At 34.3% G+C, this 19737-nt stretch overlaps 1 protein-coding gene across 1 annotated transcript; it reads left to right on the top strand.

The window, feature by feature from the left end:
* The first annotated feature begins 5847 nt into the window (after positions 1 to 5847).
* Positions 5848 to 10895, top strand: LOC132749753 (fibrinogen-like protein A). Its single transcript, XM_060739648.1, has 4 exons — positions 5848 to 5972; positions 6649 to 6745; positions 7503 to 7661; positions 10430 to 10895. The coding sequence occupies exons 1-4, from the start codon at positions 5946 to 5948 to the stop codon at positions 10648 to 10650; spliced, it is 504 nt and encodes a 167-aa protein (XP_060595631.1). The 5' UTR covers positions 5848 to 5945; the 3' UTR covers positions 10651 to 10895.
* The last annotated feature ends 8842 nt before the right edge of the window (positions 10896 to 19737 follow it).

The following is a 19737-nucleotide window of genomic DNA, read 5'->3' as shown; positions in this document are numbered from 1 at the left end:
TTTTGCCCTTACATTTTGCCACTCTATTTGTGTCCGTTATGCAAGCTTGTAGGCGCGCTTGCGTGCGTGTGAGCAACGTTTATGCTTGCGTACGTATTGTTTTAGCATTCCTAGTTATATTTGAATCTAAATTGAACTAAACGCCGTGAAGATTTTAGCTTTCTGCTTTTCAAATTAGCTAGCTGATGAGGCACAAATGTCATTTGTCACACTCATTCGATTCATGATGAGAGATAAGATAGGAAAGGTACCTAGCACAATTTCCAGTTGGAAATAGAGCTCGAGTAGAACATATATCGAATGCTTATTCCCATTCATTTTGTTTTGGATCATTAACAAAACCCATTTATGACATATTTCTTGGCCGTTAAAGGAGCTTCGATGAAAAATCTTACATATTCTGGGACACTTAAGACCGGCCGAAAAAATAAATAAGAAATATACTTGCAGTTAATTGTAATCGGCAATTTGTGCGATTCTAAGACCGATTTAAGTTTATATTTTTTAAAAATTTTCCTTTGTAGGTCGTATTTGCGCTATAACAATGACTTTTCTAGCAACACGAAGTGATCGAAGGATTTCAAATTGTGCACACACGTACATAAATTTGAATAACAAAACTGTTTTATTCTGAGACAATTAAAATGGAATATATTTTATGTAACAAAACATTATGAATAATTATGTAATTTTTAGTAATTGCAATATTTAAATTCCCCATATTTCTGTATTTGTTAATTTAAATCTTGCAATTATTAATATAGTTAATTTTACATATTAAAATCAAACACTTTTATTCAATTGTCAGTTTCAATTTCAAGCCAGGTAAAAGTTCATTTTGTAACTATTGGTTAATGAAATCTAAAATTAAATGATAAAGTTTAATTTTGATAATTATATACAATACAATACAAATAACTTTATTGCGAATAAAACATTATTACAATGTTTATAGCAAAACAAAACATATATATACATTCATGAAATTGAGATCTGACATGGAATGAAAAAAATAACAACACTACTTCCTGAAAGGTCTTAAATACTGAGGAAATAGCAGGTTGCACAAAATTTCTTAAATATGATATTGATAGTACATCAAGATGTTAATATGATATTAATTGATACTACATCATCAAGATATTCTCTCTTTATTTGCAAAATATGAAAACTTCGAAAGGTTGTATAGCTCTATTTTCGATTTAGAATTTTATGAAGACTCAAATTTATTAATTGTCGGCCGCCTACAGAAATATCCCTTTAAAAACCTTTTTCTAAGCTCTCTTTATCTAGGACACACCATCAAAAAGTGAAACTCTGTTTCAACTCTCTTCATGTTACAGGACATACATAACCGTTGCTCTCGCGGAATATTCGTATATCTTTAGGATTTTATAAATAGCTTATGTGCAGATACCCGAAATTTTGATAAAGTTGTCATATATTTTTTATCTTGTAAACAATCAATATATGTCTCGTGTTCAAAAATGTGTTTAAATAAACTATAGCTTTGTAATCGGGGAGAATTATTTATTTCTGCATACCATGACTGCTTATAATTATCCAGGATTCTACGTTTTACCATATCAAAGGTAACATTATCCAGAACTTAGTTATGCCATACGTAACCTAAACCAGACTCTTCGAGTATTGTTTTTACATGTGAAGCCCAATTTTTGTTTCTATACGTGACATTGTTATCCGCGTCAAATTTTAGGACACTGTATGTTTTGAACGCTACCGACAAGTTGTCATGTGAAATAAGTTTTTCTCCAATATTTCAAAATAGTTATTTTTCGATAAATATTTAAAGGGACTCTACCAAGCTCCCCATACAAAGCTGATAAGTTTGTTGATTTACGTACCCCTAGGATATACCTAAAAAAATTTAAGTGTATCATTTCAATATCAGTGGCTCTATGTGTACCCCATATTTCTGAGCAAAAATTCAGCACGGATCTGACTAACACATCAAATAAATGAATCTTTTTTGAGTTAGGCAATTACACGGTCTTTCAATAGCTTCCTACGCCATTAGGAATCCTTGTGTGAAACGTTGCGGTTTCGTTGCTTTTGGCCAATCAGAATACTCGTTACAAAATACCGAACAGCTGATTTACAATGGCGTGGAAAGGAATTTAAAGACCATGGAAAGGTTTGAAATTCGAATTCCGCGTGTATCAGATGCAACTGACGGTTGTGAGTGGTCCAACTTAATGTATTTAGTAATATAATTTAGTAAATTCAAGTGATTTTGACCAGTACTCGGCTGGCAAACATGTATTAGTCTATGTTTACGTACCGAATCGTTGTGCCGCTATTTTGTCTACAAAGAATTTTTAGCACGAATGCGCTCATTTCCTGATAGATATTTTATTAACAGGAAGGGCTACAGACTTGGGTCGGTCACCTTTGGAAGCTTAATACAAACGTGAAATAGTGATAAAAGTTTTTTTAATTGTCTGGACAACTGTTTTCAAAACAGCCCGGGAAATGAATCCCTTGCTCGTAGGCTCGAATCTGGAGTTTCCGGCCTTCTCTTAACTTATAGTATATTTTTAAAGGAGGTTACAATTAACTTTTTTTTGGATTTTGACACTTTTAAGATGAACACAGGTTTTTAATCAATCTGGTTATATTTTTCTTCCCAGGTCCGATACTCGTGTCTGTGGATACTACTGACATTTTTGTCTTCAGCTAGAAGAAATCAGATTGTTTAGTAAACATGATAGCAGAAATAGCTTTCACAAATTCGTTACTTCCGCCGATCCCATCATCAGGAAACTTTTCGTCTTTAAGACTGATTCCTCTAAGGAATATGCCTACGACTATCAATACTTTTCACACTATTTCATTTGTCTTAATACCAAAAGGGAGAACATTATAAATTAGAAAGTTTTTATTTTATGCTTTTCAGTGGATTACTGATTTATCCGTGAAAATTATATTTGATAATTTCACAGTGAAAATTATCAAAATATAATTTCACACTTTTCAATGACAAAGCTACCTTTTTAAGATGTACCTCAATTCTATTTTTTGCTGACAATTCTGACAATGTCAGGCTGTTTAAAGAAAATCAATGCTGAAATTGATAAATAACTTAAATGTCAAAAGTAATAAAAAGAATAAAACTTACTTCGATTAATTCTAAAAAATCAAAGTCATAGTTTTCCATTTTCCTAGCCGCTTTTGAATGTTTTAACATCTGTCAACACACATTTTTTGTCTGTTACAATCCTCAAATAAGTTTTCTTACTTTTAAAAAGGTGTATGACTAAAAATCCAAATGATATCCTTCTGAATCAAACACAATTATTTTTCTCCCGTGAAATACACAACTTTTAAAAATGGCGGCCGCTGTCATTTAACAAATCCAGGTCTAATATTCGCAGTAAGTAACGGAAATATGGATGAATGGATCGTTGGACTTTTTCTCCTACTATAATGGTTTGTTTTTATCATTTAAACAAGCGATCATTCATTTTTTTTAAATTAAATGAATAATGTCACCGTCATTTAAGTTGATTGTCGACCACGACTTCTTGTATTCAATGAGAAATTTCGACTAAATGAGACTCTCAATGGGAAAAGCAGATTTTAATATTTACGATAATATTATGGAAATTTCGTTTTACCTTGTTTTTAAACATAAAAAATAATTTTAATTAAAAAAACTAAGTAAACTGGTTTGAAGAATCTGTGGAACTTAACATTTCTATAAGTGTCGCATACCCCGCTGCATTGATGTTTTATGCAACTTGAAGAGAAAGCCTCGAACATTCATCAACAATCTCTTGAATGTTTTCAATAGGTTGTTCATTCATGGTTTCGTGCTCGACGTTTCCGCGTATTAAATCTTCCAAAAACTGATTTCAGTAATCAAACTCCGGCAAACAACACACAACTTTGACAACCCGACTTTGTTTTACAGTGTCCGTAATTGTGTCATTCGTGTTTCCGCCCCGCGACCGCGCTAAGCGAAAAGTCGAGAATTAACAAGTTAAAACGGCGGGTCGCGGGTTTAATAAATAAAACTTCGCCCCGCGGGGGCGCGGGACGAGATTTAAGAAATAAAATAGCGGGGGTGCGCTAATAAGCGTGTTTTCGCTCCGCGCCCCGCTATTTTAACTTGTAAATTATCGTATTTTCGCTTGGCGAGGTCCGCTGATTACACGCTAATTAGTTTTATTTATTTAACTTCGCCCCGCGACCTCGCTATTTAGCGTGTTTTCTTCTCGCGACCCTGCCGTTTAATTTTTTAAATCTCGCTCAGCAACCCCGCGGGACGAAGTTTTATTTATTAATCTTCGCCCGCGCCCTCGCCTATTAGAGTGTTTTCGCTCCCCGCCCCCGCCATTTGAAACTTCTTAATTTCGACTTTTCGCTTGGCGGGGTCGTGGGGCGAAAACACGAATGATGCAAATCAGCCACCATAGTAATACGATATTCCGTCGAGTACTTAAAAGTATACTAAGAAGTCTAGCCTACGCTAAAAAGCTTAGCATTTAAGCCATATTATGTAAATGTTCTTATTTGTTGAGTTAGTTTATTTTATTCTACCATTAATTTTACAAATTTACTTATTAATAAATAAAGCAAATATTATTTTATAAATACATGTAAAAAGTACATCATTTATATTCTTCATGTAAAATTAATTACGTTGATAGTATTGACAAAAATTCAGTGGAGTGCCTTTTATTTAAACTAAAAAAAAATACCAAAGCAGATCTTTAATTGACACTGTATACAGAATTTATATCTTAACGAAAATTTGTCATTATTATGGGCCATAACTCAAAAACATAATTAAATTCGATAAAATATTGCAAAAAGAGAGTCGGATCCCTGTTGTGTGGAGGTGAATATTGGCCCAAACAGTAGGGCGGACGACGCCAATACTATATCAAAATGTCTTTTGTCTAACATAAATTGTTTTGGAATGAAAAGACGGATATAAAGGGGCTTTTGTGTGAGACAAATATGTGAGAAATGATATACATTTGTAGAATGCAGACATTGCCCTTAATTATTCACGACTAAGTGAATGATACCTGGAACTTGACAAGTTTAAAGCAAAAATGTTTGTTTGAAGTGCGAATGCAGTCTTTGATGTTCTTCTAACTTGGCATTAAGATTCATTCTTTTCAGACAAAACATTTTGTAAGCACGATTCGTCTATTCTAAATGCCCAGCAACCACAGATTCTTGCCCGTCTTGCTTCTGAGAAGACGCGTTTTAAATCTGAACATTTTTAAGGTGATTTTATGACAGGAAAATGTTCGATTGGAGAGGCGTTGAAGCAAAACCTATCTTATTAGGTGTCTGCTTTTTTACAATGCTCCTCGGCATGATACCTGCTTTTTCCATTTCTTGGACTAAATACAGCTTTGAGGGCAACTCCGTGGAACCCAGGTGTTTTTATAAAGAAGAATTTGTTGTCAACGACGTTCCTGATTCATTTGCATGCAGCAAGATGTGTTACCTGAACAATAAATGTCCCTCGACTTTCTTTCAACCGGAAAGTCATCGGTGCATTGGATGTCAGGTGTTTCTGAAAGGTGCTCCTCTGCCGACATCTACAGGATCAGTACAATATTCACACAGAGGTATGTGGAAGAGAACTTTCTCATTTATCTGTTTAGCAATGACCTGTTTTTATGCTTAAGCAGATTGTTTTAAAAAAGAATAGCTCTTATGAATTGTTCCCTTTCCTATCTACTTTTTTATGTTACAGACTTTTGACTTAAACACAGATTATTGTTGTTTTTTTTTCTTTGGGTAAGGGTGATTGCAGGGGTTGACTTAAAATCAAAATTACCATTATGGTTTCAGACTACAACATTGATTGTAAAGACATTCTGGAGGGAAATGAGGGTGCCGAAAATGGCGTATATCAGATAACTTTGCAGAACTCGGAAACAAAACAAGTTTATTGCGACATGACAACAGACGGCGGGGGCTGGACGGTATGCTCTAATTTCTTAAACTAATAACAGAGTATTTTCAAAATAACTAGTACACTTTATGAATCAAAGAATGGATGCGTGCTTTGTATTTTGTACACATTTATATAAAGCTCATCATATCTTAGACAAGTATTAATTTTAGTACTTTTCATGTGACGTCAAAGCGCTAGACTGTGTCTCGCGTGAATTATTGTCTACCACAAAGGCTGCGATGTCGCAAAAACACGTCTGCGACACGTTTCATAAAATATTCGTACGACGTTATCGCAGACGTACGACAGCGACAATAACATGTCGTAGACTACGAAACGTTGATAAAACGTCCACCTGGTCTCTTAGTACAAAGCATTTTAATTCTTAGCCTGCTGAAGGCGATTGGTTTTATACAGCGAACAGTACAGACCAAGGTCATACGGTCGCAAATATCCCGGATCGATCATAGTCTACGTTCTTCGCTATTTAAGTTATTTTAAAAATACTTTCTAAAAAATATGAAATTTATAGTTGTTATCCACCTTGAAAGATTGACACGCCAAATATAAGAAATATATATTTAGCATGGAAAGGATTAAAATATCAAAAATGTGTTTTTGATATTATGAATGGATAGCATTTCACTGATACACATTATGACTTTATGTGCTTAATTGTTTTGCTTTATCAATAAATTTTTCAGGTTTTCCAAAACCGGTTTGATGGCTCGGTTGATTTTAATAGAAACTTCTCAATGTTTGAAAACGGATTTGGTGATATCAACGGTGAATTCTGGCTCGGTAAGCTTCATTCATTCTTTTTCAGTTTGAATTACAGATTTTTGTTTACTTAAATTTCTGACTCGGAGAGCATTGTACTGATTTTGAGACAGCAAAGTCAATTCATTATACATAATTAAGAAATATTTAATGTTTCGGTGTAGCGTTATTGTCACATGCGATGTAATATAACCACCCGTATGATTATAACGCGACACCGGATCACACTCTTTTTATAAACATGAATTCGCTCCGAAGGATACTGTTGTCTCTAAAATGGAATGGTGCGAACCTTACTTACAATTGTTAGACTTATGTGTCATCGCGATTTTAATCACCAAATGCACTCACCATATCTGACAACATTATAGAGATCACTTTCCCTTTCAAAGGGGTCATACCTCGTTTTTGTCCAAAATATCCAAAATATTGAAAAAGTGTTCGCGGTATCAGAATTTTGAGGATGCGCGCGCTGAGTATGACACCCTTGTTTTTAGGCCACAAGGTCGCTGTTATTATTTGCTTGATTGTAATGTCGAATAAAGTTAAGAGAGAAAACAAATTTTAGAGTGGATTTTGTTGATTTTTACAATTAATTTTGTGAAGAATTAGTCGTCTTAATAGAGGGTTTTAATTGTATAAGGCAGCGGAAAACAAAGGCATTTCTTTCTGTGGTTAATTCAGTTTGGCTGCTGTGATCCCAAGGGTAAAGAAAAGCTCACGAAATTTCCTAAGCCTAAAAGTGGATTGGTTTATTCAACTTTAAATTCTAATTTAGGTCTAAAGTATGTACAGGAACTCGCGGAATTGCCGACTGAACTTTGGTATGATGTGTCACTTAATACTGATGATCGTGCACATGAAAGATACGATCGTTTCAAACTTATTGGCGAAAGTTACATACTTTTCCTAGATGCAGAATCTGCAGAGAAAACAGGTAATAGTATTCAGATAACATCATCTTATCATCTGAAAAACAACAACAATTATGTTGTACATGATATTTTCGTTTTTATTTATCATTTTTAATTTTAGCTTTTGTTGTTTATTTGGTATGTGTGTAGTTGAGTCGTCCAATAATAGATTAATTCTTTGATATATGATACATTTTTGTTGTGGCTATTTTTTCTTTAGATCGGCCACCTCTAATGTAGTTAAAACGCCAAAGCGATGTGACGACACGCTCTAGTGAAATGACAATGCATTTTGGCATATCGTCGGTCACGGCACATCGTATTGGCACATGGCACATCGTATTGGCACATCGTATTAGCACATCGTATCGTCTCATGAACACGATGCGTCGAAAGGACGAGGCGATAAGACGATGCAATAGTGCGACGAGACAATGCAATGACACAATGTATATTTTCCATTTTGGCTTTGACGTATCGTCTTGTCGCGTAAGCGTACATGTATACGGATTTACACCAGCTGCCCATAAAGACTACAGGCCTTACCATAATTGCCATGCTAATAATGGTCAAATTATCATAAAATAGTCACCCCTTGATCATCAAGAACAAAATTACTATCCAGCACCCATTATTTACTGTGTAAAATGTTTACACTGTACATATTTTATGCCATCAAAATTTTCCAAATCCACCACTATAGTAGACATACGTTAAGCTGCTTACCATGGGTAAGAAATTATTCCAAACAGGTTGAAACATCGAATTCCAGTTATTTATAACGGGCCATTATTAAAAGTTATATGAACGCGCAATTTAACTTAATTCAAATACACATTTTTCTTCAATTTGTCCGCCATGCTGCTGTCAAATGAAATGGAAGGTTTTCATTGGCTTATTCAATGCGCATGACGTAATGGTGGCAATATGTACTCAAGCAATAATGTGATAAAATTGATGTAATATTGCATGCTTTAGTGACATAAATGTCACCCTTGCAATTTTAAAGTATTTTTTCACTTTTTATATTTCATTTAACGTAAATGAAGATAGACGGCTCAATATTTTACGGTTACTAAAAGATACATGTATATATACATTGAGCTATGTTTGCACATTTAATTATGAAAATATGCCTCATTTTTGAAAAATGCGAGATAAAATGTTAACGCGTCTGGGGAATATGCTACGGCGAGTTATATAGCTTGTATATATATTTTATACTGTATAGTAAACAGTAAGCTGGATAGCAATTTAGTTCTTTCTGGTGAAGGGGTGATTATTTTATGATAATTTGACCATTATTGGCATGGCAAATGTGCCGAACGCCTATGCTATAGACTCAAAAATAAACTGTTTATTGTGATAACGGGGCTCTGCTAGTAATTCACAAAGGCGCGTCTGAATCAGACAGGTTTTTTCTAGCCCCGGAGTTACTGTCCGATTTCAAACAATATCGTGCAGATGTTTCGGCGTAAAGTTTCGTCCATGCGATGTTTTAGGTTTACCAGAGGTCACCAATGCAAAGAAGCAATTGCCCAAACGCAACACTACATTATATGGTGGCTGATTTGGAACACCTTTTTGCATCGTGTTGTCCCTAGCGACAGCACGACAAAAGCCCAAACGGTGCGTTGTCGGACTTTCGTCTTGTCGTCTTGTCGAAAACGATGCAGGCCAAACAGCGCGTTGTCATGCGGCGTTTTGTCGCGATGCCACATTGTAGCTCGGCTCAAATCGAAGGATTTTCTTTTTGTATATGCAGAAGCCATGCGACAGAACGACATCACGACAACTCGCCGCCGCACGACAACACGCCGTTTGGCGTGCTTCTCTCGTGACAGGACGACAAGACGACAGTGTGGCAACGAGCCACTTGGCGGTTTCGCTAGAGACAAGACGAAAAGGCGATAAAGATATAAGGTGTTTTGTCGCTATCGACAATGAATCGCGCAAAGTGTACCAAATCTATGGTGGCTGATTTAATACGCTTTTTATGCGTCGTGATGTCGGACCTTTGTCTTGTCGCTAACGTTGCACACCAAACGACGACAACAGCGTTGTCGTTCGACTTGTTTTTGCAATATCACATTGTCGATCGGCACAAATTGAAGGATTGGCTTTTAAGCCAAGCGACAGGGTTACATCGCGACAACGCGACACACGACAACATGCCATTTGGTGTGCTTTGTTAGAGACAGTACGACAAGACGACAGTGCGCCCGCGCCGTTTGGCATTCTTCTCTAGCGACAAGACGACAAGACGAAAAGGCGATAACGATATAGGTTATGTTGTAGTTATTGACAACGCAACGCGCAAAGTGTACCAAATCAGCCATACAAATCAGCCACCATAGCATTCTTATCACAATACAACATGTTTGATTTGACTGTTTTTCTTTTTATGCAAATAACTAGTATGTCAAATTACGTCACAAGATACATCAAAACCCAAGCAATTAACGTACAAAGAAATGTCGCAACGACGCTTAATGTCGCAACTACCGCTAAATATAGCTAAAACCTCAAAGCTAAATGTCAACATTTTAACGTGAAATGTCGTTCAATGTTGCGACATTTTTTTCGGACAAGATTTTGCGATATTTAGCGGTAATGATCCTTGTTTCTTCATATTTTTGTACGAAGTATTTCTTTGCTGTTTCAATATAAATGTTATCGGATAAGTTATTAAATAGATTGTTTGAAGATAGATAATGCAAACAATATCAAATATTTAGTTAGAAGCAAATAAATGTACTTAAATTTTTATTATTAAATTTATATTTTATAGGCCTTGCGACCTTTGCCAAATATGGTTTCGCAATTCTGAATGGAACTGAATTTGTACCCTACTATCCAGACCTTTCACAATACTGCCGCAGTTGGTGGGGGCGAAGTGCTGACCCGTGCATGTACATCAATTTCAACAAGGAATATGGCGACAACATATTTTTGTTCGACCAAGCGTATAGTCCATTAAAAACGACTCGAATGATGATACGGAGAAAATAGAACAGAAGGCATTTTGACATAACCGACGAAGACCTTATTGAATTGCAGTGACCAATAACTCAGCATATAAACCTTTGATAGTCTGGAGCTTAGAGGTTATTAAATGTCAATTCAATGTTTGAGGTAGATTGAGAGACCACTATTGCGATATAAGACATGTATGAATATTGTGTATTTTATTTTTGTACCTCACTTAACTAACTTTTAACTTTTATAATTTCTCAAAAAAAAAATGAAAAGTAAAATGTGACATGACAAAATCAGCAGTAAGTTTTACTTTTATTCTGTTATTCTGTACAACAAATCTAAAATAACTAACTATTTTTAGATTAAAATGCTCATGATGACATCATCATTAAAACTTTTTTTAAATCATTTAACATTAATTTTGTAGAACTTTTCTTTGACATACTTGCTGGAATGCATGGTTTACAACAATATAAACTATGTACGAAAAATATATCAAATTGAATGGCTAGTAATGTTTTGTACAGAAATTCTTCCGTTTTAAAAAGTGGTCAATATGTTATCAATATCCTATATATTGTAAATTTACATTGTAGTATTTCGGTCACTATTTTAAGTGTCTCCTAAAATTGACGCCTCTTTTTCTAAATTTGTATCAAATTCTCTTGGAAAAAAAAACAAAAATTGAAATTGATAGACAAAAGTATTTCAAACTAAGACACTTAGCTAAAAGTTGACAATGGTGTAAATGTTTGAATTGCTCAATAGAATTTTGTTTTAAGATAATAATAATTCAAAAATAATGTTTATTCCTTTAAACAATTTCATTCCCCAAGCGTTTTTTCTTGACTATACATAAAAATCTTTTATTTACTCAGACTTTGATTCATATTGTGTTGATAAAAGTTTATAAAAGTGGAACTTGTTGTTTTATGCATGTTGGAAATAATATTAAAGCATCCGATTTTACAAGAAACGGGAAAATTCTCGAATAGTCAGCCCAACAAATTTGACAAAGGCCACAGCACATCCTATTTGGCCACTCCGCAGTAATTTCCTCAGATGTCCCACACGTGAAGTATAGGATCGGTTTATTCACAGGGATGTGAAGAATATGATTATTGAAAAGAATTGTTTTGACAGGTGGGTTAAAATACAACGCCTGAAGAACGCCTTTCCGTACAAATTAAGGGAAGCCTTGTGCATTTGAGGTCGGGCGTGTACATGCCATTGTCAAAGTTGACCACACTAATAAGTTTAAGGTTAACTTTAATAGTTTGTCCAGGCACCGGTTCTCCATCTCCATCGTACAATCGCACTCTCTACTATTTCTTATAGTATCTAATCTCTTGGTAACTCATAACATTTTGGCCATTCTAGTAACGTAGCTAGGTCGAAATTCGAGTTACTAAGTCGGAATTTCGAGTAAGAAGGTCGAAATTTCGAGTTAAAAAGTCAGAATTTCGGTTAGTAAGTCGAAATTTCGAGATAAGTAACGCGTAATTTCGAGTTACTTACTCTAAATTTCGAGTTAAAAAACACCTGGAACTAATGCTCTTCCGTACAAAAGAGAGCGTGTCAAACGATATAAAAAAATAACGTTCCAAATGGTAATTAGTTTATAATTAAGGGCCACACCAGCATGGTGTCCTCTGAATTTGGAATTTTCATATAGATTTGTCGGCAAATGCATAATTTATGTAAATATTTATTTACTATTATCATGTTAATCATATGCTTGAAATATATCATATATGCTCAGCATAAATTTCATGCATAGGGGACGTATAGGTCTAATCAACCGGTTGTCCTTTTTTATATATTGATGTGTATATATAAAATTATATTTGTAAAGCATAAACCTATCAAAAAGAATTTACTGAGCTTATATATATGTTTTAATTATACAATGCACACGTATTTCTTATATTTTCCTCATTTGTTTTACGTATAATTGTGGAGTGATTGTAATAAAATTCTTAATATTACATTGTTGTGTGTTTATTTAAAGATTGAGTGTATCCAACGAGGTTGAAATGATAGTGTATGTTTTGTTGAAGAATGAGTGTGTCCCATGAGGTTGAAATGATAGTTGATATTTTGTTGAAGCATGAGTTTATGTAATTGTAGTGTACGTTTTGTGTTGAAGAATGTGTGTATCGTATGAGGTTGTCACCATCGTGCACGTTTTTTTGAAATTTGGGTTTTACGTCACACCGACGCAGTATATGTCATTCGGCGACGTTCCAACTTTACTGGTGGAGGAAGACCTCAGGTGCCCTTCCATGCATTATTTCAGGCACGAACGGGCACCTGAGTAGAACCACCGACGTTCCGTAAGCTAGCTGGATTATTTAAATATAAGCCTTTATAAACGGTAATCGCGTGACATTGCAAAGATAGCTTATGTTTTGTTGAAGAATGAGTGAATCCCGTGAGGTTAAAATGATTAGGGCTGGGGCGAGTATCCGAGTACTCGGATAATCACGAATCAAAGTGAAAAATCGAGTTTGAATATTCGTAAGCCCAGAGATCGTGGATCGCGATCTTATTTGTTTATATACATTCACTGTTTCTCACACACTAAAAGTCGAGAAAAATACGATTTGAGTATAAATTATGGGAAGTTTACCTAAATACAATTTGCCGGTTAAAGACCATGTACCATGATGCCGAGCTAGGAAGTAATTGGTTTCAAAAAACAAAACAAAAATACTCATCCAAAGAATAAAAACATAAACCTGGTTGCATATATGTTTAATGTTTAGTATTGTTTTTTTTTTTAAATAAACATGTTTTTAGAACTAATGTACATGTTTTTATGGGTGTCTTGATAACAAAAGATTTGTGGTTCGATTTATGAATCGTAAGTGCTGAATCGTGGATCGGATCGTCACTTATCCGACGATCCACACCCCTAAAAATGATAGTGTATGTTTTGTTGAAATATGAGTGTAACCCATGCAGTTGCAAAAATTGTTTGTGTTTTGTTGAAATATGAGTGTATCTCATGCATGAATAATGACATAGTAGAAAGGTTATTTACTAGTAGGCTCCCTAGTTAGCTTGTGTTCTAGAAGAAAAAAATCGAGCTAATTATGATCGTTGCGGTGTCGGCGTTGTCTTCGTCGTCAATGACGTCAACGTTATCGTTATGCAAAATCTTTAATGTAGGTAATAACTCGAACAATTTTAAAGGTATCATTATACACATGAAATTCTTGCTTAGCATGACAAAAGGCAGGTGTAAGACAAGGGGCATAATTTTGGAAATTATGTTTTTTCTTCTTTTTTTATGAGATGTGTGAAGTTAGCGGCCCAGCCGCCAAGCGGCCCAGCCGCCAAGCGGCCCAGCCGCCAAGCGGCCTGGCTGCGTGAAGTTGGCGGCCTGCAGCTGGCGGAATAAAGTTGGCGGCCGGGCGGCCCAGAAGTTCTTAAGACAATTCTTATTGTTTAAAGGATATATAAAAAGAATTTTTTTATTTTATCATTTTTTTGTGATGTTAGCGGCCCAGCAGCTGGTGGCCAAACATTTTAATGTTGCAGAAATGTTATTTGAACAAGAAAACGGCATTTAATGAAGTTCTAAAGACAAGTCTTGTTATTTAAAAGATATAAAAAGTAAAAATCACTTTTAGAAAACTGTTTTCTTTTACCATTTTTGTAAAGATGGCGGCCTGGCAGCACAGCGGCCTAAAAATTTAATGTTGTAAAAATTTGGAAAAGAATTGAAAAACGACTCTTTAATTAACTTTTAAAGACATAACTTTTCATTTAACAATTATATAAAAAAAAATCACAATTAGAAAGTTTTTTTTCTCTAGCGACATGGCAGCCGGAAATAGAAATGTTATAAATATGATAAAAACGGGACTTTATGAAGTTCTTATGAGTATTCCCGATATTTAAAAGGTATATAAAAATAAGAACAAAAAAAAACACTTTTAGAGAACTTTTTTATTTATCATTTTTGTGAAGTTGTAAAGAAATGGTATTTTATGAAGTTCTTGTTATTTGAAAGATTTATACTTTGAGAGATCTTTTATCTTTTTTGTAAATGTAGATTATGGTGGCATATTTCTGCCACCAGATAACCTGATAACTAACTAGTTAATTAAGAGGTTAACTTGTTACATAACTAGTTGACCTGATAACTTACTAGTTAATTAAGAGGTTAACTAGTAACGTAACTAGTTAACCTGATACCTAACTAGTTTATTAAGAGGTTAACTAGTTACGTAACTAGTTAACCTGATAACTAACTAGTTAATTAAGAGGTTAACTAGTTACGTAACTAGTTAAACTGATACCTAACTAGTTAATTAAGAGGTTAACTAGTTACGTAACTAGTTAACCTGATAAGTAACTAGTTAATCAAGAGGTTAACTAGTTACGTAACTAGTTAACCTCTTAATTAACTAGTTAGATATATGGTTATCTGGTGGCAGAAATATGCCACCATTGTAGAGGCCTAAAATGGAATTTTAGTGATATACGTATATGGTACACCTGGGATTCAGGCGTTGATATATTTTGCTTATTCATTATATACGCGTTATTTCATACTTATTCGTGTTTTTGATAATATCGACTTGCCGAACAGAAGCACATAAAAACGCGTTATTTTAGACTTGATCGTGTGTTTGATGATATCGATTTGCCGAACAGAAGCGCATAAAAAATTGATAGACTGGAAACGCAGGCTAATGTATGCTGTACAATTTCTGTAACAAACCTGAATCGTCCTTAATGAAGTTTTAAAACATTTTTTTCGGGTCCCATCCAATTTATTTCCCCCGTCTAAACCATGAGTATAGCACGGGGGAGGAAGTGTTACACGAAGGATTGAGTTCTTATGATAACTTGTTTGGAGTTCTTATGATAACTGTCACGGAGTTCCTGGAAAACGTTACGGATTTCTGTGGAAAACTTTTCTATATACTTGGAGAACTCGCGTAAAAAACGGTTATTTTTATCTTTAAATGGGGAGTTTGAGGTGCTTAATTAACTTTGATAATTAAGCTTGCCCTACATATTGTATTATGTTTCAGAAAAAATCTTTTAGTCCATATTTCGTCGCCGTTTTAAAAAAATGTGGTAGTTTTGAGAAAAATTTCCAAATTACTTGCTAATTCGTACATATTGACCTTTTCATTTGTGATCTTCTTCGTTGCTATACATAATCACCTAATCATAGTGGAGAGTTGCAAACATAAAGCCCGGGCTAATAAATGTATACCCGATTTTTCAAATGTTACGGAGTTCTTGTGATAACTCAAAATATGTCCTGGAGTTCTTATGATAACCTTTGTTACTGCCAGTGTGTTTCTTGTGCTTAATTACGGCACGTTAAAGCGTATTTTATTAGTCAGTAGTACGCTTATCATTTGCACAAAAAATTGGTTATATAACGTAGGTTTTGATCGTGTTTTAGTTCCTAATGAAATTTGTGCGAAATCATATTGACATTATAAAACCCAACGAATGCACTAAATGTTTCTGTGTATACTGTTCGTCAACAAAAGTTTTATGTCATATATTTCCGCAAATGCAACATTGAGGACATGTGGCAAAATTAAAACACGATCATTCAATATATCTGGAGAAGACATGAAACTGCTTTGGTGTACAGTCTACATAGGATAAACAGTCGATGACTTCTAATCCAGTTACCTCTTTGGCGTGGGTTCGATCCCCGGGAGATGCTTTGGTAGTTCAGCACGGAGGAAGGTAGTCTAGTACTGGTGTAACTCTCCAGGAACGATGGTTAGGAAACTACCCGCCCATATGACTGAAATACTGTTGGGAAAAGGCGTAAAATGAAACAAACAAACAAACAAAATCTTCAGGAAAACCTGAATCAGCGGTCACCTGTATTCAGCAGTAACATGGCTTAAACCGCAAAGGAAAAATTGTTTAAAACTTACACTTTTTTCTCAGTTACATGTTTTAAGCAACCACCTTTCTAAAGCAGACAATAAGTAGTTGGGCTTCCCTCAAGAAGCGGCTAAGTAAATTGTATCATTATATACCATGTATCGTATATAACCGGGATACCCTTCACACCCATGCACCCGAAATGTATGATCTTTTTATGCATAAAAAATCAACCGATTACTACCGATCTCTTCGACAGATTTGCACGTGCCCTACGGGTTCGAGCGAAAGAAGTTCGACAATATATTTTTGGTATCAATTACAGCAAAAGTTGTTGCAAAATTTCCACAACTAGGACTCAAACTTTGATGCAGTAATTTTCCGAAATATGGAGATTGCTGTACGTCACGTGATGCTACATTAGATTTAATAGAGAAAGGAACAAGGTCGATAAACGGCATGAACCTTACGGTGACTCACATATCTTATTGAAGACTTACTTTCTATCGTCATATCATTGTCATAGAACTTTATACGTTTCTATGACAAAAACTGATACCTTTTAGAAATTGAAATACCCGTTGAATACATAAAGACGACACCCGCCTCATTTAAATTTAGATAAAGGTAGTGCATACTACTGTACCTCCTATTTTGCTGAAAATCATTTACATGCATACCGATAGTTACTTAATGTTCTCTAAAACTGCAAGGAATAATGTATATATGATGAAATCATGCTTGAGTATTAAATTCAAAGCGTATTTCAATAAAATAAAAAAACACACACAAAAAGACCAAAACAAACACAAAAAAACACAAGAAACGGAGGTAAGAAAAATATCTCTTGAACTGAAAAACACGATCAAAACCAACGTTATATAACCAAATTTTTGTGCAAATGATAAGCGTACTATGCTTCATAATGATTTACACACTAATTGACTAATAAAATACGCTTAAACGTGCCGTGATTAAGCACAAAAACACACTGGCAGTAACAAAAGTTATCATAAGAACTCCAGGACATATTTTGAGTTATCGCAAGAACTCCGTAGCATTTGAAAAATCGGGTATACATTTATTAGCCCGGGCTTTATGTTTGCAACTCTCCATAATAATTAGGTAATTAAGTATAGCAACGACGAAGATCACAAATGAAAAGGTCAATATGTACGAATTAGCAAGCAATTTGGAAATTTTTTTCTTAAAACTACCAGATTTTTTTTTAAAACGGCGACGAAATATGGACTAAAAGATTTTTTTCTGAAACATAATACATGTAGGGCAAGCTTAATTATCAAAGGTTAATTAAGCACCTCAAACTCCCCATTTAAAGTTAAAAATAACAATTTTTTACGCAATTTCTCCAAGTATATAGAAAAGTTTTCCACAGAAATCCGTAACGTTTTCCAGGAACTCCGTGACAGTTATCATAAGAACTCCAAACAAGTTATCATAAGAACTCCATCCTTCGTGTAACACTTCCTCCCCCGTGTATAGGTCAGGTAAGCATCCTTTACTGACTTTACAAAATAACTTTTCCTTACACATTCATTAACAATAACTCATGAATATAGCATGGGGTTATGGTCGTACCCTAATGATTATTTCCTTGTTATTGGATGAAACTGAAAAGTTGGAAAAAATGCATTAATGGTTGGGATTCCGATTGCACAAGTGTAAATTAGTCGTTATTCAGTTGAAATATCGTTTTCAGATTGTATTGAATGTTTCCATGTTATCATTTTAACGCCATATTTTGTTTAAGTTCAATACGTGATCTGGAAGTTTTTAAACATTGGTTTGTATTAATATTTGTTTATGTTGTATTTTGCTTGTAAATGTATGTTCGTGAAAATGGCAGCCTAATAGCCTATCAGCCTGAAGTTGGCAGCCTAGCAGCCTGAAGTTGGTAGACAAATAGCCTGGCAGCCTAAAGAAAACTAAGGGTAGTACAAACATGAAAACCGTCGGAAATACATCAGTATATCAGCCCTTCCTTAGATCATCACACGCCTTTTTTCAATATCGTGATCTTTATTTTTTAAGATGTTGAACTTTATCTTAACATAATTTTTTCATTCTGACGCTTCGAAATGTGTGAAGTTTAGCCGCCTAGCAGCCTAAAGAAAACTAAGGATAATACAAACATGAACACCGTCGGATATGAATCGGAAGCACATACTTAGACCATTCCAAGTCTTATTTTAATATCGTGATCTTCATTTTTTAAAATATTGAACTTTTTTTTGTTTTCATTTTGACGCTTCAAAATTTGTTAAGTTAGCAGCCTGACAGCCTAAAAAACTAAGGATAGTACAAACATGAAAACCGTCGAAAATGAATCGGTAGCACATACTTAGACCCATTCCACACCTTATTTTAATATCATGATCTTATTTTATTTTTTTAAGATATTAAACTTTGAAAGATTGTTTCCCTATATTAAATGTTTTCTGCTCTTATTTATCTTTTCTTAAACCAGTATATAGCGACCTCATACTTAAAGCAAATGACATTCATATTCAATATCACGTCTTCTGCAAGTAAAATCATTGATTTGTCAGAATTCTACTTATAACGACAAGATTGTATAAGCAATGGGTGGGTGGATATCTTTTTTCTAAAATTAAAAGCATCTAGGGTTAACCATATAAAAAAACTAATTCATAACATAATTAATTTAGAAAAATTTTTTTTTCAACTTTTCAGTTTTAAAGCAGTCAATTTAAAAAGAAAAAAAAACCCAAATTTTGATAATGTTGGAAAAAAAAAAAAAAAAAAAAAAAGATAGTTTAAAAAGGTTTGGCAAAAAAGCCATCCTTTTGTGAAACTAGAATTCTTACGTTAATATTCAAACATATTTGGATTAACGTAACCTTGTCACTGATAATAGTTTGTAAATTTGTGAATATTTATGAACAAAATGCTGCGCAATCGTGTTGGAGACATAAGTAAACATCACGAATGTTAAATCTAACATTTCTCTTAAGGAAACATGTCTCTAAAAAGGCCTTGTTGTAGACCTTTCTTTTGATCCCGTTATCATTTTATTTCAACATCTAGAAAACTGTAAACCAAGGCAGTTTTGTGTTAGATTTGGTTTCGTTTTTCAAGGAAAGGCAATCTCACGCAGTCAAATTGTGTCAATTTTATGCCTGAGTCTGTTTTAAAAAGGTTTAGATGATAGTTTTTTTGGTTATCTTAGTCCAATCAATGCTAGTTTTTTTGGTTATCTTA

Source organism: Ruditapes philippinarum, unplaced genomic scaffold (assembly GCF_026571515.1).
Source record: "Ruditapes philippinarum isolate M1 unplaced genomic scaffold, ASM2657151v2 ctg2034_1_1_1_1, whole genome shotgun sequence".
In the NCBI taxonomy this organism is placed as follows: Eukaryota; Metazoa; Mollusca; class Bivalvia; order Venerida; family Veneridae; genus Ruditapes; species Ruditapes philippinarum.
The sequence above is the reverse complement of the archived record's forward strand: the minus strand, read 5'-3'. Positions and strand labels throughout refer to the sequence as shown.

Coding starts and splice junctions, on each gene's coding strand:
- LOC132749753 (XM_060739648.1), top strand. CDS start 5,946: ATGACAACAGACGGCGGGGGCTGGACG. Junction 5,973..6,648: donor CAGACGGCGGGGGCTGGACG/GTATGCTCTAAT, acceptor TAAATTTTTCAG/GTTTTCCAAAACCGGTTTGA. Junction 6,746..7,502: donor CAACGGTGAATTCTGGCTCG/GTAAGCTTCATT, acceptor ATTCTAATTTAG/GTCTAAAGTATGTACAGGAA.